We start from the raw sequence: 26,230 nt of genomic DNA, 5'->3' as shown, positions 1-26,230 counted from the left end.
CTAATTAGGTATGCGTACCCTATGTCAGGGTGTCATTGACCCTTTAAGAGACCATCAAATAATAAGAATGGTAGAAAATACTTAATTGGTTGAAAAGTTGCTCGCATGTTAATGACCGAAAAATGACTATCGTATTTTGAATATTCGGAAATCATCACTGCCTGCGCGCTTGCCCTGGTCACTTCCGGTTTTAGTCTAGTTAGACAGTGCTACTGCTACTTAAGCGCGAACGGATCCTTTTAGAACCACAGTTTCGTCGCGATTCACATCCCTAGCGCTGCACGATCCATGATTAAGAAAAATTTCGAAACGCGCGTAATTCCTAACTATTTGACCGTGGGATAGTGGCGAGAAAATTTAAATGCTGACAAACAGGTATTTGTTTCGTATTATGTAATTGTTTATTTCGAGAAAACTAACGATACGATTATTTCCATTTTTTCCCTCCGCGATGACAGCCAACTCTGCATAGCCACTCGATATAATCTCATTACCAAGCGCTCCATAACCTTAATACAATAATGGTTGTATTGTGCGGAGATCGATCGTACGTAACGCGTCATTCTACTGATCGTATAGGCACGGCCGTTAACTTGTATCCTGATAATTGGTCAGTATACGCTTATTTCAAGCATCCTCTGTGTCGTCATTGTGTTATGTCAGGCAATCGAAAAAATTTATTTACAAATTAGAACAAGAGCGTAGGATCTAGCGGAGCTGTTGCCATGTTGAATTTTCGAAATTTCATCAATGACACTACCTATATTTTGTTTTCTTCTACTCGTAGATTTTATAACTTCGTACATGAAAGTATTTCGGTAGCAATTACTAGCGTGTAATGATCTTACGTCGAATTCGACTGATTAACTTTCTCATCTGTACACTCGCGTGCTCTACAGTCGACGTAATTTTTCTTAAATTGGCATGTGCGCGTGTACATTCGTACGACATACATATACATAACTTACGCACGCATCGACGATTATACACATTCGCGCAGGCGAGTGGAGTAAAGGCTGACACGAAAACAAATCGAAGAGAAAAAAGGATATCTAAGAAAAATAATAATCAAGACATTATGCCAAATTATTCGATCTGAATATTTAACGACGGTATGAGAATGAATTGAGTTTAAATCGTGCAACAGAGCGGTTCAAGTTTCCGAATATTTCACAAGATTTAGTATCTCACCGCTTATATTGTTTTGCGCATTTGATTCAAATTGATCAAAAGTGGGCGCGCGGGTCGCCATCTTGTAAAAGTGGTTCTGTGTGGTGTTTGGAGGTTCTGCGAAGAACAGGAGCTTCGCCAGAGGCTGGGAGTCCTTTTGAAATCCTAGCGGTCCTTGGCAGTCCCTGGGCGCCCAGGTGACGTCCCGCGAAGCCAGGGGACCTCCTGATAATCTCGGACTTCTGTCTATCAACACAAACACTGCCGAATCCTCGGGAAGATGGTGAGACGAGTTTTTCAACATTTTCTTTCGGGTATTTTTATTATTTGACGTTGAAAAGTCTTGTTCCATCACCGGAACCTAAATCTCACCTATTTTCCATCGATTGACTGGCTTATGATGTGTGCTTGTATTATTTTCTTTTTTTTCTTCACATTTCTTCACAACCGATTGCCAGAATAATCGAATGTTTCTTTATCGTCCTCATTTCTTTTCTGTGCCGTATCATCAAATTTATGCCCTTAGAAAAAAAGGAAAACAAACTCGTGCTACCGCGATTGTGTCAATATTTCTTTTATACAGATATATCTATGTGCAATGTGTGGGTATTGTGTATTTTTACAATCACTTGGTATCCATTTACTTTGGCTAGCGTCAGCTTCTTTGAGGTAACAATATTATCGCAAGTCAAATAACGAAATTCTGATACAGCTGCAGACTATTGACATTCACTCGGTAATTATTGTTTGGCTGATTTCTTTTCCCCCTCTGCAGCGTCGTCAATTGAACATTAAGGGATGAACATATTGCGTCAGATAAAGGCAAGACATAATTTCAAATCGGATCATTAATCTTGTTTGTATTTTCGACGGCTTCAATGACATCACTTAATTTCCTTATTCCATTTTCTTCGTTTTTATTCAGAGTTCAGCATCGACTGGAGGTACAGAGGGGTCTAGTCCAGCCTCCAGCCCTGCATCTGCAGCAAGTCTTGCAATGGCAGCACCTAAGTACGGCACATTAGTCCCAAACCGAATTTTCGTTGGTGGTATCTCGGCGAGCACAAGTGAGGCAGAACTTGCCCAGTTATTCTCCACCTACGGCAATGTCAAGGAAACGAAAATAATTTCGGACAGAGCCGGTGTCTCCAAGGGATACGGTTTTGTCACCTTTGAAACGGAGGAGGAAGCTAAACGACTTCAACAGGAGGTAGATTCACACCAATAGAGCATATTTCGATTGTGAATTTTTTTTCTTTCCCAATGTCACGTGCATAAATCCGTCCGTTTTTACAGTCGGAATGCATCGTGCTGAGGGAAAGAAAGCTCAACATTGCTCCCGCAATAAAGAAACAGCCTTTCAATCGATCTTACGACAGTAGTTCCGGTTCTCCCCCTACAGTACCCACAAACACCTATTACTACACAAATGGTAAGTCGAATCGCCAGCTCCACATATGTTGAATCTCTTGGGAGATATTTTTGTTGATTCGGCTTTCCTGGAAACGTTTTTATTTTCAGGCATGGGTCTAACGTACCAAAACGGCATGACTTTCTACAATGCCGGAGCTCCAGCCCCTACAACTCCGGTAGCACCTCCCGCCGATCCTGCAACCATATATCAAGCTACCAGTGTATTTGGTAAGTGTTCGTAACTTGCCAAACCAGACCAGTGTGAAAATAGTTTCATGTTCTTTGGCTGCATCTCGAAGTTTACAAATCAAGAATATTCCAGACGAAAGTTAAATTAGAACCCAATCACTTGTTTCATTCGTCAGGACCGCAAGCAACTGCTGGACACCAAACATTCGCTCCGGTTATGTATCCGTGCCCAGCACCTTCTTTGTACGTCCCGCAGCAGTACCAATACACGCCGATGTCGGTAAGCCAGTTTTCCATCAAATAATAAAAAATTTTCTACTTTCTGACAACAAATGAAAATCTGTACTTGGGTACCTGACTCGATAAAACTATAGAAACAAAAGAACAAAAAACATCAAAAATATTTCAGCTGCACATTGGCTCTTTTGAAGATTGTACTTTATTACCATTCCTATCTCTCTCTCTTTCTCTCCCTCTCTCTTTCTCTCTCGGAAGATTGAAAGAAGAAGAAAAAAGTACATTTGGATACACAAACATCTTTTTCTCTACTTTCGTCAGCCCTACACTCAATATGTATATATATACATATATACATATATATATATATATATACATATGCATATATATGTATGGTATATCGGTTACGGTTGACAGACAAACGGTCTGATGGGCGAAGGCATCCCACCAGCGTTTCTACCCAACCCTCAGCAACTGCCCACTTACGTCCTTCTCGACGCTATACAGTATTGAGGTCTGAAGGTATATGGTCTATGCTACGTGTCAAGCATGCATTGCAATCTCTAAGCACTTTCATTACTGAATCCATTCCGACACAGGGTGCAGCATTGCACGTATTTCTATTTAGCATGTCCTGCTTAATTGATTTTTTTTTTTAAAATAACATGGCTTTACCACCTTTGTTTTATGTGTGTCATCACTGTGTTACTCTCGCTGCATCACTTTGTGTGTATATGTTTATTTCGCAAATTCTATCCCTTTCTTTGCATCTAGATGTCTTGGTTTCTCGTGTTTGTATATGTGTTTGCATCGATAGGTTGTATTTACTTTTTTTCTTTTATTTGTGAATCATCTTCGAAATGCAATATTTCAGTGTTTACCACATTACTCTTAACACCTGAACTCTTGGTAACACTTCTTCATCTTGAAACTATCAAAAACATAATTTTTATTTTTTTGCTCATTACGTATCGTTTTATACTCTCACTTTAATATCTCCTCATTCCACCTACTTGATCCTTTTAATCGCTCCTAAGAACACCTTAGCCTCATCTTCGTATTAATTATTTCACAAAAACGGATCGTTCATGTTTCTCCATTGTAAAATAGGTTTCCTGATCCATCGTATTGTCAAATAACAAGTCTTAGAAATTTCGAGCTACGATTTCCTATATTTCGTCATAAATATTTCATGCACTATCATACATCATCTTAACTGCCTTGATTCAATTTTTTGTATGCTTCTCATTCAGTTAACGATCAAGCAAAATTTAAATGCTGTAAAAAAGGGGGGGGGGGGAAGAAATGGAATGAAACCAATTAGATCAATCTTGCAAACTGATGCATATTAGCTACCATTACAATACGTTATTTGTTATTATTTCAATATATTATTCGTCATTATACACTGCTACCTTATCTCGCGTTGCATGTGGCCAAAGAGAACGACAGTTTGATTTCTTTCTTTCAAATTGATCGTCTCACAAACTTGATAGATTAAATAATGGGATATATAAACAAGTAAATCGGGGTCGCTTCGAAGTTGAAAAATTTCAATGTGTTTCAAAAAAGTGTTCAATGTTATTTACAGAACTCGTTGAAGGTTCGTAACGATCCTTGTGATGCTTGTATATATTCACCAAGTACTTCCCTTATGTTCCCCTGAGAAATAGATTCGTTTATAATTACAGTACGAGCCATATTACACAGGGGCAACGGCGGCCGGCACGCCTCAGTACTTGTATACGGCTAGCAGCTCTCAGAGCATTACTAACGGTGGAGGAACGGGTTCTGGGGGCGTTACAAACGGAGCGACCAGTCCGCCGGCTGGCCCTCCACCCGCTCTCACGTCTCTTCCAGCCCCACCGCAGCCGCACCATTTTTACACGCAAGCAGCCCCACCACCTCATCATCATCCCCAGGTACCCACTGGCCCTCCGCAGCCGCAGGTCGATCCCGTGTACTACTCGTACACGGCTGGACCTCCACCGCCGCCCCCGTCACACGCTTCAATAGGCCTCACTGACCAGCAGCTACTGTTATACGCGACAGACGGTTCATGCCAGCCTCAACAATCAAACGACACCCAGGCACAGTCGCAGGAGGTAAGATAACCGTTCAAGATTTACAGCAGATTGAACAAGGGAGTGTTTTAAGAATTGCCTCACACGTCATTTCCTTGTCTATATACTTTTCTATTCCTTGATCATTGGACAGTTTCTTCGAGCATGTCGGATCTTGTTGACAAATGAAATGAGAGCTCCTTTCTATAGCGCTAAATGAATTGTATCGATGAGAACAGAATTGATGAGAGTTAACGAAAAAATTGAATAAAAACTTAGGATTCTCTGAACTCTGAACAGCCGCAGCACGGTGATACATCTGGTTCAGCGAAACCGCTGGTTCCTTTGGTACCCATTAAATTCCCGATTACCAATAGATACCCAGAAAGCTATCACCATCCAGTTGCGATTCATACCACCAATTTACATGGTTCGCAGACATGCTTAAGCGATAACGCAGACGTGGGAGATGCCGGTAGCGTAGCTCAGATGCACTGTAGAACGATTGTCTATCATCCAGCCGTCTACATTCCTCACACCCATCCGTCGTCTCAATATCATCCGTCTTTGTCGGGAGGTCCTAGCCTTCTGCCGACGCCGACGTCTGCGTCATCCCATCATCACCACCACCACCACCACCATCATCCCTCCCTTCAGTCGACAGTTAATCCAAAATTGCAAAGCATCGTAGCGCATCAGCGCGACTATTCGAAAGCAATCGTAGCCGGCGCGCAGGGCAGCTATAACGTCAAGTCACAAAATTTGAGCATCGCGTTAATCTCCTCATCCTCCGGTGTTCACAATCACGGTAAGCCTCACGGTTCGTCGACACAGGGTCAGAAGTACGCGAGCGCGTCGGACTTTCACAAATTTACAAGCAACGTTTTGTCGACGACTCATTTTCCCCCTCAACATCAACTCGCCAAGCGATCGTTGTGCGCCAACGCTGGTCAAGCGGCTTACTTCTCAGGTCAAAGGTCGGGATACGGGTCCTTCAAGTCATTGGCGTTCGGCCCGACGACGGGTGTGGTTTTGAATGGTCTGAATTATCCGGGATCTCAAAAGTTGACAGTCAGTCATCAGAAATACAATACAGATCAGTATTTCGAGGGCGGCGGCAACAATTCGAGGTCCTCGAGAAATTATTCGCATAAAAATCACGCCGCCGCGGGTCGAAGTAGCGGCACGGTCAAACGGGTGAGCTTGGACAATAACAACTGTGGCAACAGTCAAAGTGGGGAAAAGTACGGTGCGCAATCAGATTCGCAAAACGTTGATATCGCCGCAGAAACTACAACGACCTCGAGCACAATGGTCGTTTCCGAAAAGTCGTCCAGTCCGCCACCCGCACCTTATTCACCCATGACTCGTCCTCTCCCAAACCTCTCGCCTCCCGTTCCTCAGGTCCAGTTCTACGCTCCGGCCCAAAACCGTTACCAGACGGCCATGCCGGTGAGCAATACGCCTGGACACCAGCAGCAACAGCAACAACAACAACAACAACAACAACAACAACAACAACAACAACAACAACAACCACCGGCGCAGCGGCGGTACACAGTTGCACCGCCTCTGCCAGCAGGGAGAAAGCCTTCGGAAAAATATTCAGCTGCTCCGGCGCAGAGTTCGATGTTGCGGCAGCACAAGTATAAGCCTAACGGCATGATGCAGTCTGGCAGTAAATCTGGTGATGATAGCTTGGGGGGAGCTGGTGATGCGCCGCCTGGTGTCGGTCGCATTCCGATTACCCCGCCGGGTACCCCGAGGAACGCTCACACCGGAGGGCTTTCGGGCGGTGATCAAAACCAAATCAGCGATTGCACTCATCAGCTGCAGGCATTGAGCCTTTAGCCCTTCTCTGACTCAGATCTGCCCCTCGACTGTACCAGTGGTACAATAGTGTTTAACGAAAAGCAAGTAATTAACCGACTAAGTAAAGTAAGTGAATTAAGTAAGCTAGCCAGCTAGTTAGTTAGACAGTTAGTTATTTAGATATAATAATTATATAAAAATTCAGCTGGTTAAAGACAAAAAAGAAATAAATATATATATTAATTAACAAAAGAATAATAATAACATCAATAATTAGACCGATAATAACGATAATAATACGCTAATGAGATATATTTAATAAAAACTATAAAAGAGGTATATATATATACATATATACACACACACACATAAATGCTGTAATCTGTGTGTTTAAATCATTCACCATTCTCAAAAGCTGATGACGAACTTTGTGGTTTAAAAGAAACGAAGACGCATGCGTGAAACGTACTTCCATTTATTTATTTTTTTTTTTTTTTCTTCGTAATCTCATATCTTTGACCGTTGCAGAAAAGATTCAGGGGGTTTGGATTTTTCTTAAACTTAGAAGCGGTTCATGTTATTTTTTGCAAATATGATTTCGTTGGCATATTTATCTTAAGTGCCACATGTTACCTATTGATGATTGAAATTTGAAGAAAAATTGGAATGCTCCTGATGTATCGTATAGATATGTTCGTTATTCCCTCAACGGTCTACTTGCACACTCCTTACAGGAAAGCACGAGTGTGATACAACGAACTTCCAAATTTATTTTTAATGATTCCTTGCAACGATATACATATACATGTATATGAATGTATGTATCATACATACATACGTGTATATATATATATATATACACACATACACACACACACATATTAAGCAGCTCCCACTCAGCATAAGTTGTTAAATATTTATAATTACGAAAAATTAGTAATAACGAACCGTTGGCAGAAAAGTAAACAAAGCTAGTAAAATGATACATAGAAGTATATACATATGCATAAGAAGAGAGACAAATCGATGTTATAAAGGCCCTAGATGTATAAGATACAATAATAAAATGAGTAATGATAATTTAATATATTAATATTTAAAATGCGATATTCGGAGATGCGATATATTATACATATATACGATATACACGAGATAATATATATACATTTGTATATGTGTACGTATGCATGTGTATATAGATATATATATATATATATATATATATATATATATATATATATATATATTAGATAGCATATTATTACATATTATACGAAAATACGAATAGGTATAAATATTACATACATACATACATATAACATACTTATGAATCACCTGCAAACAATAAAGGAAATGTTTTTACATGTAATAATTACTATGAAAAGATCCATTATGCACACACACTCCCACATATATTTTGTGCATGTGTGCGCGCGCGAACAGGCAATCGAGGTGATTGATTTGTTCAATGTTATAAACAAATTCTTCAACACGAAGTAGACCGAAAGAAACGTCGAATAGTTTTTCCTCATGTCTCCATGTCATCAATAGCCGTATTGTTTGCGTATTGTACTAATGGAATGAATCGCCCTTATTATGTTAAACCCTATATACATGTCTCTGTACGTACATACATACACTCATACATACATACATTTACTTACCTAAAAGTAAATATTAGTTGGAATACCACAGTGTCGTGTAGTATCTAATAAATCGAAGCATGCATGATAGGCTCGAAAAAAAGACGAAGAAGAATGTAAAAAAACGAAAGACATCTTTAAAAACAAATCAGCAATTCCGAATCTCACGAGCAAGGCTAGACTAGTTGTAGCAGACAGATAAAACGAAGAACGGTAGTATGAACTAAGTAAGTAATATTTGTAATCGTACAAAACGAGCGATCGGTCATGTGTTCAAAAAAAAAGAAGAAAAAAAAGATTGTAACGATAACAATAAGAAAATTAAATAGAGATACCTTAGAAAGAAAGAAAAAAAATATAAAGAAGGATACAGAAAAAGCATTGAGAGGGGAAAAAAGCGATAATAAATAAAAGTATAATAAAGATATTAATTAATGAAGTAACGATAATAATAATGATGATGATGATAATAATAATAATAATAATAATAATACAACTGTCATTATTACACGCATACATACATTATACACAAACATGGACAGATAATTAACAACAGGACACACATGATGGAGTTAGTATTCGTATAACGGTTGCTCAAGGCACTGCCACATATTTTTCTTTTTCCATCATGAAGAGAATTAAAGCTTTACTTGCGTTCTAGCTGGAATTCTTATTATTATTTTCAACCCTATCCCAGGCCTTGTAGCACATCTGTCGCCTCACATCCAAGCAAACATGACTCATTATCGTATGAATATTAATAATATTTTAAAACAATTTTTGACGGTTACAGCGTTAATGATGATAATGAAGATGATGATGATAAATAAGCCGCAAGGGATGATAGAAAAAAAATAATAAATAAACGTACTACGCATCATCTCTTAATTCCGAGTGACTAAATTATACAATGAAATATAGAAATGAAAGACAAGGGGAAAAAAGGAATAATAATTTGAAAATAGATAAACAAAAACATATAAATGAATAATAAAATTACCTAAGGGGAAAAAAAAACATGAAAAAAAAAAAAAACCATAAAAAAAATGTGTCGGCTGTGAGCTTCCAAGCAAATAACAATAATTAAATTATTATAATGATATTATAAAGAGAAGTTGAATGATATTCTACTCCTAATCTCTGACGGTTATGAGAATGAATTTCTTCAAACTGTGTTGAGAAATTTGTTATTATCTACTATTGTCGCGTATTAACTGTTACTCTCTGTTTATGAAGAAGATATTGAGATAAATAACTAGTAACATAAAATATTATATAGTAAGGTAACAAATGAGTCGATCGATCGATCTACTTGATGTCTAGATTCAAGCGTTTATAAGATAAGGAAAACCGGGCGGGGGGGATGAAAACAATGAAAAAAATAGCACTGACAACGCGACAAACGATCGATCATAATGCAACGTGTCGAAGGCCTAAAAGTCGTTAGGTCGTTATGAAGAAATTAATAATTTGTTAAAAATAAGAGTGCCTTCTATTTGTTTTCGTGGTTGTATTGTTATACATTTGTTGAGTTACGTTCCGAAGAGACTCTAATAATGTTGTTATAGATGAGAGAAGGAAAGAGAGAAAGAAAAAAGAGAAAAAAATGTTTGAATATTGTTGTTCCTCTATTTATTTATTATTTTATAGGCTGCTGTGACAGCCTGGTAATAAAAGCCCAGCGAATTTTTGGATGTATAAATTTAAAATGAGAAAACAAAAAATAAGAAAAGGCAGGAAATTTTTGCGTTGGCAATTTGGCACCATACGATACTAAGGTGACTATGATGGAAATATAAAGCAGAGTAGAATATGAGAAACAAAACGAAGAGAAAGAAGTAAAGAGGAAGAATGAGTGAAATGAGAAAACTATGTATACATATATATGCGTATAAAGGTATAAAATATTGTAAGTTTAACCCTATAAATTATTATTATATATTATACATTTCTTCACCGAGTCATGCTAGCATGACGCTAAACAAACAGCAGCTCATTTCGACACCTATTTCTATCTATGATACACACAAGAAACAAAACATACACAGCAATATTGAAATACATATATGTTAAGATTTATTAGTGATATTCAGATATACAGATTTACATATGTGTATTGGGCATTCCGTATCAAATCAACAGCTCATGTCCTTCAACCCCTTCGATTTTAATCGTTTTTTAGTATGTTTTAGTTACTGAACCAAAAGGGTCTCGGCATTTTTTCATATTCTTTTAATCAACAGTGAAATTTAAGAAAGACCGAAAAACCAATTCCGAAAACGCCATTTTTAAAAATCTGAAAAAATTTACATTGATTCTATGATTCAAAATATGATTTTTAGGCCCTACTAGATAATGGGATCGAAATATATATACTATTTTCTTCGCAAGTGTTTCATTTTTCCATGTCGGAATCGGAGTTTTTATTTTGTTGATCAGATAACTTGCGAAAAAAATTTAAATACTTTAACTGTACTCAGACCTCCTGTTAGTTCTCTAAATTTCACATAAATTCAAATCCATCAATATTTGAGAAAATTATGACCGATCAAAAAATAAAAACTACAATTCCTGCATTGACAAACTAATAACTTCCGAAAAAATATTAAATATTGAGATGAGATTATATGTTTCATTACCGTGTGCTGCTTAAAAATCAGATTTGAAATCATAGAAACAGTGTGAAGTTTTTGAGATTTTTAAAAATCACATTTTCAGAATTGGTTTTACTTTTTCAAATTTCACTGGTGGTCGAAAAAAATCTGAAAAAAAAATCGAAAACCCGTTTGGTTTGTTAACAACATTATACTAAGTAATGATCGAAAACGTAGGGGGTGAAGGATGTAGTCTGCTGATTTGACGTGGAAAACCACATGTGCATATTGATGAATCGCTTGATCGTGCATTCAATACTGTCTTTTTCAACAATTTTAATAACTTGTTTATTATTTCCACCCTTTTTAAAATCATGCAGAAAGACTAATTAGACATGAAAGCAGCACAACGTGGTCCTAAATATGATTTCATAGAACGCAGAGGCCATCTCATTTAGAACTCAACCTTGCAAACAAAATGTTCTGGCCCAACTGCTAAATGGCATTTTTCGCTGTCAGGTTTGAAGTTGAATTTTAAATACCGGCCCAGTTGAGAGAAAATAGAGTATGTATATGTGTGTGTATATACATAGAGAAAATACACACATAAATATACATACATATAACACAAATACACAAATATAAATACGCGTCATGGTATACATATTATATATAAGATAAAAATGTAGTACTACATATACATTATATATTGTAGCGTAGCGACGGTAAAACAAAATAATATAATATACAATATAATAATGAATAAAAAACGTATATATACCATAAGCTACACACGCATGCGCGCGTCCACATACATATTAATGCAAGGCATTTTGAAGACCATCGTTGACTATTTTGCGAATACACTGTGAATGGATCACAATGACATTCAGGAATACTAACAGATATCTGTTCTCTGCTTCCATTCCCTGGTTAACAAATCATCAGTGATTTTCTTTGACATCTCGTATGACGAATTCGTAAAATTACTGAGGTACATCACCTTACTTTTCTAAATACTGACGGCTTAATAGGTTTCTTAGATGACCGTAATTACGGATTCTGGTTGAAAGATTATCTATAAAAAAAAATGGCCTAATTAACTAAGGTTGGAGAAATTGTTGGATTACAGTCCTCTATGATATGACGAGGATTCTCTATGAGAGTAGCTTCTTCTTAAAGCAGTCCTATTTATTGTTCGTCGTTATTCCATGGATGATATTTTCTAGAAATGATAGTAGTAATGCTATAGATATCTCCTCTTTAAAATGCCTTGTGTTTATAAGAAGAAATTAATGTAATGACATAAAACAAATTAAATTATATACAATGATTCATGAAAAGAGAAGAAAATGACATTTAGAATGCATCACTACGCATGTATAATACACTTACATATATTATACACATATTCTATTAGATATCAGAATGAGAAACCAACCATTGTGAAGTGATACACGAATACAATATAAATTATATGCATACAATGCCTAAAATAGACCGCGACTATATGCATATGCGTATGTATATATGTTACCATACATGATCATATTTATATATTATGTATGAAAAGAGAAGAACATGAAAATAAAATGAACAGTCGATACTAGAATTATATGCATGAAATAGTGTGCACAATACACATATCCATACGCATAATGAACTGTAGCAGGCGATAAAAACTCGGCGAACAACACACGTAAAAGACATTGTAAAACTGCATTGCGTATGGTAAAAATAAACATTTAGAAAAGTAATTTATATGTCTCTTATCAACATTATCCCGTTTTGTGAAAAAGCTCTTCTATCGCGTGCACTCGTTCAGGCGACAATTTTAAGCGGGAAACGCACATGATTATAGGGATTCTTGTCCTCTTTGATATTATATTACTTTGCTAAAGTTATGTTTCGGATATCATGTAATGAAAACATTTCATTGAGTCACGTAGGATCTAAGTAAATTGATTTAGAGTTGTTGAAAATCTCAAAATTTTACGACGTAAATTCAAAGGGGTCTTCAGCCTCCTTTTTCAAGATTTTTCGAGCGAAAAACTTTTTATCTCAGAATCTATTCGTACCACCATTTCTAGACTAGTTGCAAAGGGCCAGCAACAAAAAAATTACGAAAGGAAGTCTTTTGCTTTTTGGCTGTAACTCTTGATCCGTTATCCGTAGCAAATTTGGACTGCACGCAATCGGTTTCTCGCAAAATTCTGTAGATGTGCATCAAATAATTGTTTCCAGCAATTTTTAAAGTCGCACAAATTTTCAACAAAAATCCAAAGGGGTTAGCCTTACTCTATTTTTATGCAAAAAATCCTTCGTCTCAGAATCAATTTGTTTGACCCTTTTCAGAGTAATAAAATCCCGAGAAACATATATTTAAAACTTATAATCTTACGATTAATTTCAAAACTAGCCGAGCATTAGAAAAATGTAAGGGAGTACGCTCGGAGCGTCCCTATTATTCTGTCACCGCAGATAGCAACATTGTATCGTTCTTCATTGAGCCACAAAAAAAGCCATTTATGGACTTGGATTGGCTGACTAACCAGTGAGTATGAATAATTTCATTCAAACCTTATTGAATGGTATAAAAACTTAAACCGCGTTTTTATCGAACCTATGCTTTTCAGATCGGCAGCCACGATATCTCGATAACACATTGGCCAATTGAGCTTAGATTTTTTTAGACTGTTTTCCACGTTGGTAGCAGAAATGATTCTAAATAATATTTCTGTTTTTTATACAACTCCTAGAATGGTCAGAAATGGGAAAAATTGATAATCAAAGTTTAGCCCTGTTATAAAATTTTTATTTTCGTTTGCTGAATCTGGTACCAACCATACACAGTCATACAAATTAAGAATATGTTTGGTTTTTACCAGATTCATACAACGTTCGTTTGTTTTATTTCTATATATTCTTGAAAGATCGATAAATAGGTGTACAAAACTTCAGAACGCAAACTCAAACAATTTGAAATCCATTCCATCCTAAAAATCACCTCCAAAACAACTCTCCAGACATCAATATCCCCTTAGGCGCCGCTGAACTGGCTTACATTTTTACATTCCGGACGTCACGAGCACTTACAGCGCCCCTAGATGGTCAACGTTGATCTAAATGACATGATTCGATTGGTTGGAACCACGGTATAAGAATAAGTTCGAAACAAATGAACCATATAATATCTATAAAGTATAAAAAGAAACATTATTTAAATATTGGCAGGAGTTGTTGTGTTTGTCATCGATGTGCACAAGACGAATGTGGGGAAGATATAGCTTTTTCACTGTTCCCAAAGCAATTGATCTGTACAATAAATGGAGAGATGCAATTGCTCTTACTGGGATAGTTTTAAAAAAGACTCAATATATTTGTCAAAAACATTTCAACCCTGATCAAATACAGGATCAAGTCACTATCCGCGATCAATCTGGGAAGGTGTTGTTCCAAGTAAGTAGCTAAGTCATACAAGTGATACATATATTATTTCTCTCTGCAATATGAAGAGCTTCGTATTGCAAACGTTGGCAAAATTATTTATTCTAAAGCGTGTGTAATGAATGGTTTTACAATCACATAAATATTTTCAACTGCATAACACTCTATCTCAATATTTCATGATAGAGAAAATATCAGAAGGTTCGTCCTGTAAAAGGCACTGTCCCATCGCTCTTTGAAAGATGTGACAGTTCTTTACAAGTTGCTCACGCAGCTGAAATTGGAGTGCTTTTATTTGATATAACAAATAACCCAGCTGACTCATTGCTCCTTAGTAAGAATGACGACCGTTTGAAAATTCACCACACACCTGAAACTGCGCTACCCAGCAACATAATATGAATGACCTCGATAATATGGTTGTAATGGCTGAAACAGATTTCATTGACACGGAAGTTTCTTGTACCTCAACTCTTGCAGGTAAATCCATTAGTCGATTCAGTAAACAAAAATTATTTCGCCAATCAATGGTTATAATGTTATTTGTGAATGGTTGTCAAAAAGAGTACAAATCTGAAATAGTATCCATCTGTTTCTTCTGAAACATTTACTCCACTACTAATATTAATGGAACGGTTCCTTATTTCTTCTGCCGAAGGAGATATTACCAATGAAGTAAGAGCCCCTACGCTACAAATTAGTTTATTTAACATGCTTTACGAGGGAGCAGTCACTCCGCAACTTCCTCATTCAGGGTGGAGTAGAAGTATCCAGAAGTTACCTAAAGTAATAGTGTTCGCTAAATAAGGACAATCGTCTACAGGTACCATCCAAGCTCCCATGATTCATGAAACAGGTATGTGTCAGACTGAGTTTCAACTGAACTCATTCGAAAGCAATTGCAAATTAATATATATGTTTCTTCTAAAGAAAAATGTGGAACACTTGTTCATGATAGTATGAGAAACATTTTCCAGTAAACGGACTCACTTTTTCAATGGATTGGAAACTCACATAAATTATGTGACTTTACATAATCTTTATGTTTTCAAGCTATTTATAAATAACTTTATTTAATGTAAAAAGTCCCAAGTATGAACATCTCATTCACGGGAGCATGAGTTTTATTTCTAATTTCAGATCACAATGAACGAACAATTAGATATTCAAGTATTTATTTTTAAGAAGTTTGCACATACTGTGATGTCTGTTGATTGCAATACCATCCAACAATGAGAAGATATTGCCCAAATCAATAAGTCAGCAGTGTGCAACGGAGGACCCTCTAGCCATGCAGTACAGAAACGTATAGCCAAGATGTGCCTATAAGGACATGAGTAACAGATGGCGACAGAACTCATGTACATTGACAATTGGAACTGGTTCAACTTGTAAATCGTGTGCATCTCTTGATAGTATTTTGCGGAGGCATTCGGCTAGCAAAGAAAGTTTTGAAAAGACATGTTCAAGCTCAGGCTTTCAAAAAAAGTAGACGAAGGTTGTGTGGCATATCACAAGAAGTAAACAAATTGCGTGACAAATTAGCTCATGTTGAGAAGAGTACATTTGAAGAAAACTTGGGAAAAGTTGCATCTTCCTGACGCTCAGGTATGTACTTTGTACATAGATTTTAACCCTGCGTTGGCCACGTAGGTCAAATTCGCCCACTCGCACTTTCTCTGAAATGGTCATTCAACTCGATTTCCTATTGTTTCTTAATTTTTATTTATTGCATCACTGAACATTTTATTATTCTAACTGTCGAAACATCAAAAAGAATCCTCAAACTAGTTACCTACATTTTTTAAAATTTTTCTTACCCCTAAATGGGTAAAAATCAGCCTAGGACAAATTTGACCTAGGCGACTAACGGCGTGATTGAAATATTGGTGGCCAACGAAGGGTTAATGAACTGTACATGGTGCCTCAAGAAATGTAACAGGTCTTTTTTAATCTTCCGAATGATAAATTAATTAGTCACCTATTATATACGAACTAATTTGGCACATCGTAAGGCCAAAGTTCGGAACGTTAACGTGCTTTAATAATCAATGATCTTGTACATTTTATTAAATCAATTCGTTCAGTCACCGTCTTTTGCTGCCGAATCTATGTATGTATTTATAAATCTATGATCTTGTACATTTTAATCACTCAATTTGTATAAATAACGTATTTTACTGACAAAACTCTGTATTTGGTTGTCAATTGAAAATCGTCTACATAATAATTATTCAAGCTGTTTCATTATACTTCGTAATTGCCAATTATATCAACTTTGTCTATGAGTGAAGAAGTTAATAAAAATGACATGAATGAAATTGAGTTCTCAGGACATTCTCATGCCAGATTGCTCATACATAATATTAATGTAAAGAATATTGAAATTTTTGTTATTGCACTTTGAACACATGTATGATTGTGATATAATTCAGCTGACCATTGTATTATAATTTTCGGTGTAATAAACTGCTCTGCTCTGTTAACTTTAATCTGTGTATGCTCGAATTTCTTTATTAGGTTTTACTTATTCGAGACTGTGGGTCGATAGGTAAATGTCCTACATCCAACCGCAACACATTTGCCAATGAATGACTCTTGTTGTGTATGCTGTTATGAATACGAAGCTTTTATTTTTTTGCAGAGCAACAACATATTACCCTTATCATCTCGAACGACTATTCATAAGCACCTCGGTTCCATCTACCAGCAATAGCTCAGCATGAAATTCTTCTGACTGATGAAATGAAAGTACAGGAAAGCATTTCAATCAATGTAAAATCTATGACATTTGATGGACTCTGAAATGGACAAAAAGAAGGTCAAGAAAGCGGCATTTCAAATGACTTGACAGATTATGCCTTAGTTTTTATGTCTTCATCCTTGGGGGGGGGGGGGGGGGGGGGGGAGTTTCACCATTCAATAGCCACATTCCCTTGTAAAGGTTCTACATCTCGGAGAATACTTGCATAGTTTGCCTTGAAAGCAATTACAGAACTAGAAAAAGCAGGAGAATATGCAGATAGTATCATTTGCGACGGTGCGACAACTAATCGGAAGATGTGGACAGAGTTTGGTGTTCAAGGAAACATAGATAATGCCTGCCATTTCTTTGAAAATCCAATGGATGAACCTAGAAAAATCTACATATTCTCGAATACACCACATTTGATAAAATGTGTGCGAAATAGATTACAGATTAATAAGATTTTGAAGGTGAATTTACTTTATATCTAGTGAAAAGTGTTGTATCCTTCTTGACGTTCGTCGGTCCCGTTCTCGACCTCACTGGTCATATATACAGTAATTCTACTGATCTCGTTCATATGGAGATCAGTGAGTAATTCACAAACTTGTAATTTTATTCTCAACAGATGGATGGTAATTTCATTGAATGACTGTATAAAAACTTATATTACGAAAATTGTAAGAACCGAGCCAATCTCGGAGTGTGCTGAAAAGTAACTCAGAACCATATCAATCCAATGAACTGCATGAAGATGAGAGTCTCATTAGCAGCACAAGTATTGATTGTTAATATTTTATTTTAAAACTAGAATTTCCTAAGGTTTGGTAATCACTTGTATTTGGTACTACGCTTACACGTATTTGTTTGAACATACTTTTAATATATTTTCAGCAACAGCGTTGCGGTAGGTTTATAATTTTATCACCGCAAAATTTCATCACAATTTGTAAATTGTCAAAAAACCATCGAATTTACACTTTTACTGAATGGAATGCTCGATGCACTGAACAGACGTTTTCCAAATGAAGGAAACGGTAGTAAGGATCTTGACGTATGCAGGTCATTGAATTATGGAAAATAATAAGTTGCCAGAACGAGCTTATCTCTCCTATCTGTTGTACAATGCAACATGAGGATTAAGAGTAATCTGTGCTAGACCTTTCAAAATGCTTTGAATTGGCTTGATAACTGGGATCACAAGTTTATAAATAGTCAGATTATCCGTGATCAATTTCTTATGAGGAGCACAACTGAAGGCTTGCGAGTAACCCTTTTATCTACCATAGCTTTATGTGAACAGTTCCTCAATACATATGATTTTTAATATATCTTGACTGCTAATATCAGTCAAGATCGTTTGGAGGTAAAATCTTACACATTTTATATTTGTTGTGCCTTCCGATTTTATATCTTGGGGGGGGGCCAATTTGTATCACAATTTAAACTAAGTATATCAATATTGTAGTATTGGATATTACATTTCCTTGGGTTAAGCCTATTTTAGCTATAAAATGGTATCTGATCTATATTGCAGCAATTTTTTGCAATTATCCGGCAAGCAGGAGCTGCTAATGACTACCCTACGCTTCCCTCATTTTTACAACTTTATAAATTAATATCAATATATCAACTGTTGGCACCCCCAAAATTTGGAAATTGTATAGTGCAAAAAGTAACCCACAAGCCTTTAGTTTCATTAGCAGATTACCCAATGATTATTAGAAAGGATACTACACACATTTCAAAACACTTGAAAGAATTAAAAACGAAGTTAGACTCCATTATCCAAACAACGGAATGGGAATACGAAGATGTTGTTAGGTTTGACCATGATTATGCGTCAGCTTCGGTTGTCAATTGCATAATATATTATGTGACTGGGTTTTTGTGCCGCAAATTGAGAAATCAAAATAAGTATCAAGTATGTCAGATAGCCTTTCAGTCAGTTACAGAAAATGATACTCTCAGCGAAACAGAATTGATTAACATGAAAACCAGAGGTCGTTTAATTCATAGCAATATATTTCTGTTCTCTCTTCTATCAGCAATCAAGAATTACTTCTGTAATCACATAGAATCTCAGAATCAATCTGTATATGAATCTACTGTGTCTGATATGATACAGAATTACAGCTTTTCATTTCGTTGTGAACAATACAAGGATGAGATGGTATCATACGTCACGCAATACTACATAACTATGAGAATACGACAATGGACGAAAATTCATAAACGGGACCCACGGGACGTTCTAAAACAGAGCCGTGAAAAGAGAAAATTATCTAGATGATGAAAACGTAATTTCTAGCAGCTTGAAAGTCACAACGATGATGCAATAGGATACTCGGAAAAAGCACAATTTTAGAACTCAAATATTGTTATAATTGCAAAATAAGCGAGACCCTATGTTTTACCCAACTTCAAAAATTATGCAGTGTAGTTTACTGTTTTTGAAAGGTTCGACTCCTCAAAGTTCAAACTTTTTCCGATTATTCTGTTGTGTCAACGTTACGAACCTCGACCTCATAGGTTTACTATGACATCTATTTATTTTATATTACTTTATATTTTTCATATATTTTATAATTTGTTATTATTTTTGATATTTTATGTTTTCAACTGCAACTTTTGCTCATATTTTTATAAATATGATACACTCATTTCATGATTGACTTAAAATTACCCTCCTCTCTTGATAACACTGCATGCCACCATATTGGTTACAATGGTCCCAACCCGTGGGCCCACCTATGGGTCTTACAGACCCGTAAGCTGACTGGTGGACAAGTAGTCTCCATGCATTCACAGCTCTGTTCGTTTTAGTTACACTTTCTACACTTTTTACACTTTCTCTAGGAAAGGGCACCTTCCATTGGCTAGATTCAGGAAAAGTGTAAAAAGTGTAGTAAAGTGTAACTAAAACGAACAGAGCTATTCATACACCGTAAATGAGAGTCGCGGAGCCATTTCTGTCTATGTCGCGCATGCGTCGCTAGAGAGACAAGGATGGCTGCTCAATCTTCTCTCTATTCATCGAAAATTACGCCCATACAAATCTTATTTTTTTTCTTTAACGAAAAATAATCGATGTAATTTTGCGACATAAAGCAATTGCGCGTAATTTGAAGTTATCGAAAACAGCGGATCGAAAATTACAGCCGAAGAAAGAAGTCTTGTAATTTTCCAGATGTCGATCCCATGATTTATGAACTGATATTTTTCGAGTATTCGAGGATCCAGTCATTTGGAAAAGACTCTTCGAATCCGCATTTTTCGCAGACAGACTCGACTCGGTTTATTTTTGAGAAAATTCGTACTATCATCTTTTATACTGACATATATTATCCATTAATATTGGTTACTGAAGCTTGAAATTTTTGCACACAAAGCTGGTGAAATAACTAACCAAATCACACCTCTTCAGATTCCCTTCCGAAACCACACCGTCCACAAGAAATAGGCATTTGTAGGAATTCAGAAACATCAGAAATTTAGTCCAAAACCAACTATCTCAATCTGTCGATTTTATTATACCTATATTATAACGATGAATGCAGACATAAGCAATTAAAATATACAATGATTACTACAGTCAATATAGTTAATCGTTTTTACACTTTATTGCTATTTTACAAATAGAATAAATAACATCAGAACATTAGCCACTACATCTGCATTATATGGTGCATATTGTAATATACACACATATAAGTATATACACATATATATATGTATGCATACATATACTTTGTTGTTACTATTATCCATACTCGTTAATGATTACATAATTGTAATACATCTCATCAACTCTGATACACCTATGTATCCATTGAAAAAATACCTACTTAACTTCTCTGTAATCACTTGAATAATTCAAATATTACAATTTTACATAAGTTACGACGAAACAATCATGAATACAAATTGATATGCTCGCTGAATACTAACAATGAAATACCAACTTTATCCCACATGGTATCGTAAACATTCAATACTATTCATTCATATTGTCCTAAGAGATGACGACGATACAAATAATTGTAACGTGACGTGGTAGTCGTTGTTTAAGCCGTTTAAGCAGCTATATTAGCTAGAACAGCCTGAGCCATTGATTCAAGGACCGATTTTTTCAAGAGAAAACAGAAATTGGAAAATAATTTTCTAAAAAAAAGACTTCAATTATTCTTGAGATTCGATAGATAAGTAGAAGAGCGTTCTATTTGTATTCCAATTGGACTAGGAGATTGTGATTATCCGTTGAATCTTGCACATAACGCGTTGTCGTTTTTTGTCAAAATTTATCCATTACCAACTCTGAGTGAAACGCGCTCCCTAATCGTCATCATGGTCAAATTTTTAATACTATCCTGGCTTTCTTCCACATCACAGGAATAACGGTCGATTCGTAATAATCGATCCATTATACGCTTCTCATTATGCCATAAACACACATCTAAGATCTCATATACTTGTAGTCGTAGGTCGTCTGAGGCACGAACGTTTCCTTTATGGCCTGCGGAGAAGCCCATCGTAGGGCATAATGTGGCCCGCCAGCTTTGTCGTTTGTACCCGACATCCGACTTCCACCAAACGGTTGCTGACCTACCACAGATCCCGTCGATTTGTCGTTTATGTAGAAGTTTCCTGCCGTATACTTTAGTTCATCTAATGCGTATCGAGCCCACTTTCTGTAAACATTGGACTATGATTGGAATATGTTAAAATATAAAATGTAAAAATGATTGGAATATATTATGGGAGAGAGCTCGGTAACTAGCACAATGATCAAGGGATTACAATGCTGTGGAAGATGACTGCTATTAATATTACATAACACCCAAAAAAAATACCTGCCCACAAAATACTCACAAGTCTTTGGAAAATATCGCTCCTGTCAGTGCGTATGGCGTCGAACTCTCGACCAGTTTCAGGGTTGACTCAAGATCCGCATCTTTGTATACATAAATTGTTAGAACAGGGCCGAAGATTTCCTCAGTCATCAGCTTGTCCTTGGGATCCTTAGATACGATGATCGTTGGTTGGACGAAGTAACCTTGTCTGAAAATGATGAGAACAATGATGCATGTAGGTGGACCATAATAATAATGGTAAAAACGACCAAATGTCTTGCAATAAGTACTTACGAATCATCATAAGTACCACCTCCTATTATTTCGGTGGTATTTGAGGATTTCGCATGTTCGATGTAAGACGTGATTCTCTTAAATGCATTTTTGTCTATTACAGCCGAGGTGAATGAAGTGAAGTCTTGAACGTCCCCGATTTTCAATTTGTCACGAGTTTCGAGAAGACCTTCCTTGATCTAGAAATGTTCAATACTTTCATAAAAGATAATAAAAAAACATAATAATCTAACCTAGCATCACAAATATTATAAATTACAATTTTCGTACTAAGATCCGCGAAGGATCATAACTGTAAAATGAGTATCTGCAAAGTGTTTCAATCCAAACATGTAATTGAATTAATAATAAGCAAAGAATTACACCTTCATATCTTACCTTCCCCCATAGAGATTGAGGAACGTACATCCTACTACATGCTGAACACTTCTGTCCATTATACTCAAATGCGCTTTTGATAGTGCCAATAACGACGGTGGTAATATCAGCACTTGGATGAACAAAGTGATAGTTTTTTCCGCCGCATTCACCGATCATTTTTGGATAATTTTTATATTTGTTTACATTATTTCCGACCTGGGTCCAAAGCCTGTTAAACGTCGGTACGGACCCAGTGAAATTAATACCAGAAAGGTAAGGGGACGCGGTTATCGTATTTCCAAATACGGGACCATCGCACGGAATAAAATTTACAACTCCTGGAGGTACCCCAGCTTCTTTGCAGATTTTGAAAATCCACCAATTGGAAAGTACCGCAGTGTCAGATGGTTTCCACAAAACGCCATTACCCTAAGCAATGAATATAACAAATGGAAAACATGTATTTCTCTTAAGAATACGTCAACAGCTATTTTCAATTCAGTTTACTTGTGAGTGCGCAATTTATGCCATCATTTATGAGATTGCGCCAAAATCAAGATGCTCACCATAAGCGCTGGTGTGTAACTAAGATTACCCCCAATAGCGGTGAAATTGAAGGGAGAAATTGCAGCGACGAATCCATCCATGCCTCTATACCTCATTGAGTTGAGAGTTTCCTTAGGATCGGGTGAAATCGGTTTGTACTTTATAGCTTCTTTGGCAAAGTATCCATTTATTTTAAAGAAGTCTATCAGCTCAGCGCTGCTGTCAATTTCGGCTTGAATAACGGTTTTGCTCTGTCCAAGCATCGTAGCTGCATTTAAATTCTGTCTGTACTTATTTTGCATCAGTTCGGCAGCCTTCAGCCAAATTTCAAGCCTTTTTTCAATTGGATATCTATCCCATTCCCGCTGAGTTTTCACAGCTACATCTATCGCTTTTTGGACCAGCTCAGGAGTCGCATAATAGAACTTAGCTATTTTGTGCTTGTGATTATGAGGCTGAAAATCAAAAATGACAATTGATGTAACTTCTTGTAATATAAAAACATGCCAGAATTCACAGGCGATGTAATATCATTCAATATAATTGTTGTATTAGACATTAAATAAAATTTGATTGCGACTGTCCTACTCACCATGACTTGATACTTGTAATTATCAGTCCTAAATTCCTCCGAGCCGATGACAATGGGGACATCCTCGACCTCACTGCTCATCACTTTTAGAGCAGCCTGGAGATTTGCCCGCTCTTTGCTGTTTTTCTCATATCCAAGGACAGGCTCGTTCTCCAATGGAAATTCGGGGGGACATATCACTGGCACGACACTCGACAATGACCGTATTCCAGTTCTAAGAAGAAATAGTGAAATAGTGAGATCGAGCTATTTGAAAATAGTTTAATACAACGAGAAATGTCTTTCAAAATCAATTATCTATCAAAGCTGTCACTGCTTATTACATCATCTGTATACATGAATATGTGCTTAATACGATGAAATTGTTTAGAGTGCACGCTTGGACTTTGATACATGGAGTTTCAAGATAGGGACGAATTTATCTGCTAACTAATACAGGCTTATCAATCTGCTTCGACTGTTCATCATTAGCATTTCTCACTCTGGAGACCACAGACGATTGCTTGAGCTACTGCCACTCTCTCAATAAATTTCGAAGACATGTAATTGGATGAAACAGGTGAGCTAAGTTCTTCACTCAAGTTCAAATTACTTAGAAACAACATTTAGAGGAACATAAAAAATAAATTCTCTGAGTGAGACTTGAAAATGAATTGCTCGATAAGTATTTATATAGGATATTCTCCATACAAAGAATTCAGATTGTAAAGTACATAGTATGATATGTTGATAAAAAGGCAAATAAAATGGGTAATAATCCTTCACAGATTAAAAATCATAAGAGCAAACAGAAGAAAAATATCTATATTTGATATATTTTAAAATGGTGTGTTGCAAATTATTCGCAGATGCAGCAAGTGTAGGTTGCAGCATTTAATGCATCAGTGTGCATCTTGGTGGCTGGTACGTGGTATTTTAAAACGCTTCAGCATATGTATGTCAGCAGATCCAGTGTACCAAGCTGTATAATGTATTTACAAGAGACATTGCATAACTACTCTTTTTAACACCTGAGGATCAACTTATCATGGTGATGAAAAATCTTCGTTTATGATAGCCAAAGTATGATATGGTTAATAAAATTTTAAGGAATAAATAAAGTACAACAAAAAAAGGTGCTGTACTTTCTCAAAGTTATGAATATGTATAATCGGGCTACATCTATTACACTTCAAGCCAATTATGCACGCTGCATGCATATATATGTATATAGTAGGCATGTACTTGCGAATGTATAAGCAAGCTATGGGTAAATCGAATGCAAGTACCAAAGCAGGTATATAGGTGTGACGGAATTGAAACAGTCGAATATGCCAGGTATGAGAATAGTGGAATATACCGACGGCGAGCCTGAATCAATGAGAATTCATAAACGCGCTGTCGATATTTCAAATTTTTCTTTCTTTTTCTATTTTTTCTAATAGTTCAGACTCACTTTTGTCCGCCGGAGATGACAGCTTGTCGACATACGCTTAGCATTGTTACGTGTTATGCCTTTTACCCCACCCAAGGATGTAGGATTTTCTGCGACTGGTGGCACGAGTGTGGCGTTAGGATTATAATATTTGTTACGTTCGTCCTGATGTCGCGGAACTGTTGAGTCGGCTCTAGACCATCAAATGAATGGCTAACCAACTACCTCCGGCTTCTTTGCACTATACCTATAATGTATATCGAAATTGTTAGCACTTGGTACCGCACCGCGCACGCGTTGAGAAATTCACTCGCACCAGAGTATCGCGGAGTATAACGAAAAGTCTTCCCCCTCCAAAATGCACGTTTCACGATTGTCGCGAACAACAATATTTTCCCTTCGTACAATTTATATTTAGGACGCTTTTGCCCCCCTCCAGGTTATTTCCTGAAGGCTACGTAATCCTAGTCAGGTTATATCTATATATTATTTAATTCGTGTGAACGTATGTATGCCAAAAAAAGAACCACAGAAAAACAGGCCGTTGGCTCTGTGACAACAATTTCTTTTTTTTTTTTTTTACAGTATTACGCCCGTTCATGAACTTTAAAATTATTCTCCATTCGTAACGATCGAAGGATGAGTATCGTATGTTTGCCATTGTTGCATATTGGACGGAGGAGTTGGATTTGAACGCCGAGATTTTTAGAAGGGATAAATATAGAATCAGAAATGCATCTAGCTTGTTTCTGGTCAAGGATGCTTGTCCGTTGCATGCCGTCGGTTGATCGCTAGAAAATTGTCAATTACCTACCGGATTCACGGCGAAGAGATTTAAAAAATGGGTTAAACCAATG

The 26,230-nt window shown here is 36.6% G+C and overlaps 2 protein-coding genes and 2 long non-coding RNA genes across 10 annotated transcripts; 3 read left to right on the top strand and 1 right to left on the bottom strand.

The window, feature by feature from the left end:
* The first annotated feature begins 248 nt into the window (after window positions 1–248).
* On the top strand, window positions 249–8,056 carry LOC124301938 (DNA N6-methyl adenine demethylase-like). 6 transcript variants are annotated; one of them, XM_046757583.1, is made up of 8 exons: window positions 249–375; window positions 1,285–1,453; window positions 2,096–2,380; window positions 2,467–2,602; window positions 2,692–2,811; window positions 2,949–3,052; window positions 4,701–5,114; window positions 5,352–8,056. In XM_046757583.1, the coding sequence occupies exons 2-8, from the start codon at window positions 1,451–1,453 to the stop codon at window positions 6,921–6,923; spliced, it is 2,634 nt and encodes an 877-aa protein (XP_046613539.1). In that variant the 5' UTR covers window positions 249–375; window positions 1,285–1,450; the 3' UTR covers window positions 6,924–8,056. The 6 variants fall into 6 exon arrangements, with proteins under 6 accessions (XP_046613539.1, XP_046613540.1, XP_046613542.1 ...); XM_046757584.1 differs by lacking the exon at window positions 249–375 and adding an exon at window positions 394–610; XM_046757586.1 differs by lacking the exon at window positions 249–375 and having other exon boundaries at window positions 622–1,484.
* Window positions 8,057–11,748: 3,692 nt separating this feature from the next.
* Window positions 11,749–18,036, top strand: LOC124301970 (uncharacterized). Its single transcript, XR_006907599.1, has 4 exons — window positions 11,749–14,580; window positions 15,754–16,176; window positions 17,213–17,784; window positions 17,943–18,036. It is a non-coding gene; the product is annotated as an uncharacterized LOC124301970 (long non-coding RNA).
* A 2,787-nt stretch (window positions 18,037–20,823) lies between these two features.
* Window positions 20,824–25,532, bottom strand: LOC124301945 (delta-1-pyrroline-5-carboxylate dehydrogenase, mitochondrial). The gene is made up of 7 exons (XM_046757605.1): window positions 25,395–25,532; window positions 23,960–24,173; window positions 23,388–23,822; window positions 22,840–23,250; window positions 22,462–22,640; window positions 22,187–22,375; window positions 20,824–22,005 (listed from the first exon to the last, which is right to left on the bottom strand). Exons 1-7 carry the CDS (start codon window positions 25,436–25,438, stop codon window positions 21,771–21,773), a joined length of 1,707 nt encoding a protein of 568 aa, XP_046613561.1. The 5' UTR covers window positions 25,439–25,532; the 3' UTR covers window positions 20,824–21,770.
* On the top strand, window positions 24,061–26,096 carry LOC124301969 (uncharacterized). 2 transcript variants are annotated; one of them, XR_006907597.1, is made up of 3 exons: window positions 24,061–24,194; window positions 24,330–24,518; window positions 24,808–25,091. It is a non-coding gene; the product is annotated as an uncharacterized LOC124301969 (long non-coding RNA). The 2 variants fall into 2 exon arrangements; XR_006907598.1 differs by adding an exon at window positions 25,959–26,096 and having other exon boundaries at window positions 24,169–24,518; window positions 24,808–24,989.
* Window positions 26,097–26,230: the final 134 nt, after the last annotated feature.

The sequence above is a fragment of the Neodiprion virginianus genome, chromosome 4 (assembly GCF_021901495.1).
Source record: "Neodiprion virginianus isolate iyNeoVirg1 chromosome 4, iyNeoVirg1.1, whole genome shotgun sequence".
NCBI classification, from domain to species: domain Eukaryota; kingdom Metazoa; phylum Arthropoda; class Insecta; order Hymenoptera; family Diprionidae; genus Neodiprion; species Neodiprion virginianus.
The sequence above is the reverse complement of the archived record's forward strand: the minus strand, read 5'-3'. Positions and strand labels throughout refer to the sequence as shown.

Bases quoted from the DNA above. Each gene is read 5' to 3' on its own strand.
- LOC124301938 (XM_046757583.1), top strand. The intron at 2,381-2,466 runs GTAGATTCACAC...CCGTTTTTACAG, and splicing joins CTAAACGACTTCAACAGGAG to TCGGAATGCATCGTGCTGAG. The intron at 3,053-4,700 runs GTAAGCCAGTTT...TTATAATTACAG, and splicing joins ACCAATACACGCCGATGTCG to TACGAGCCATATTACACAGG.
- LOC124301945 (XM_046757605.1), bottom strand. From the start codon at position 25,438: ATGCTAAGCGTATGTCGACAAGCTGTCATCTCCGGCGGACAAAA. The intron at 23,251-23,387 runs GTGAGCATCTTG...TTCATTGCTTAG, and splicing joins GTTACACACCAGCGCTTATG to GGTAATGGCGTTTTGTGGAA. The intron at 22,641-22,839 runs GTAAGATATGAA...GAACATTTCTAG, and splicing joins CTCAATCTCTATGGGGGAAG to ATCAAGGAAGGTCTTCTCGA.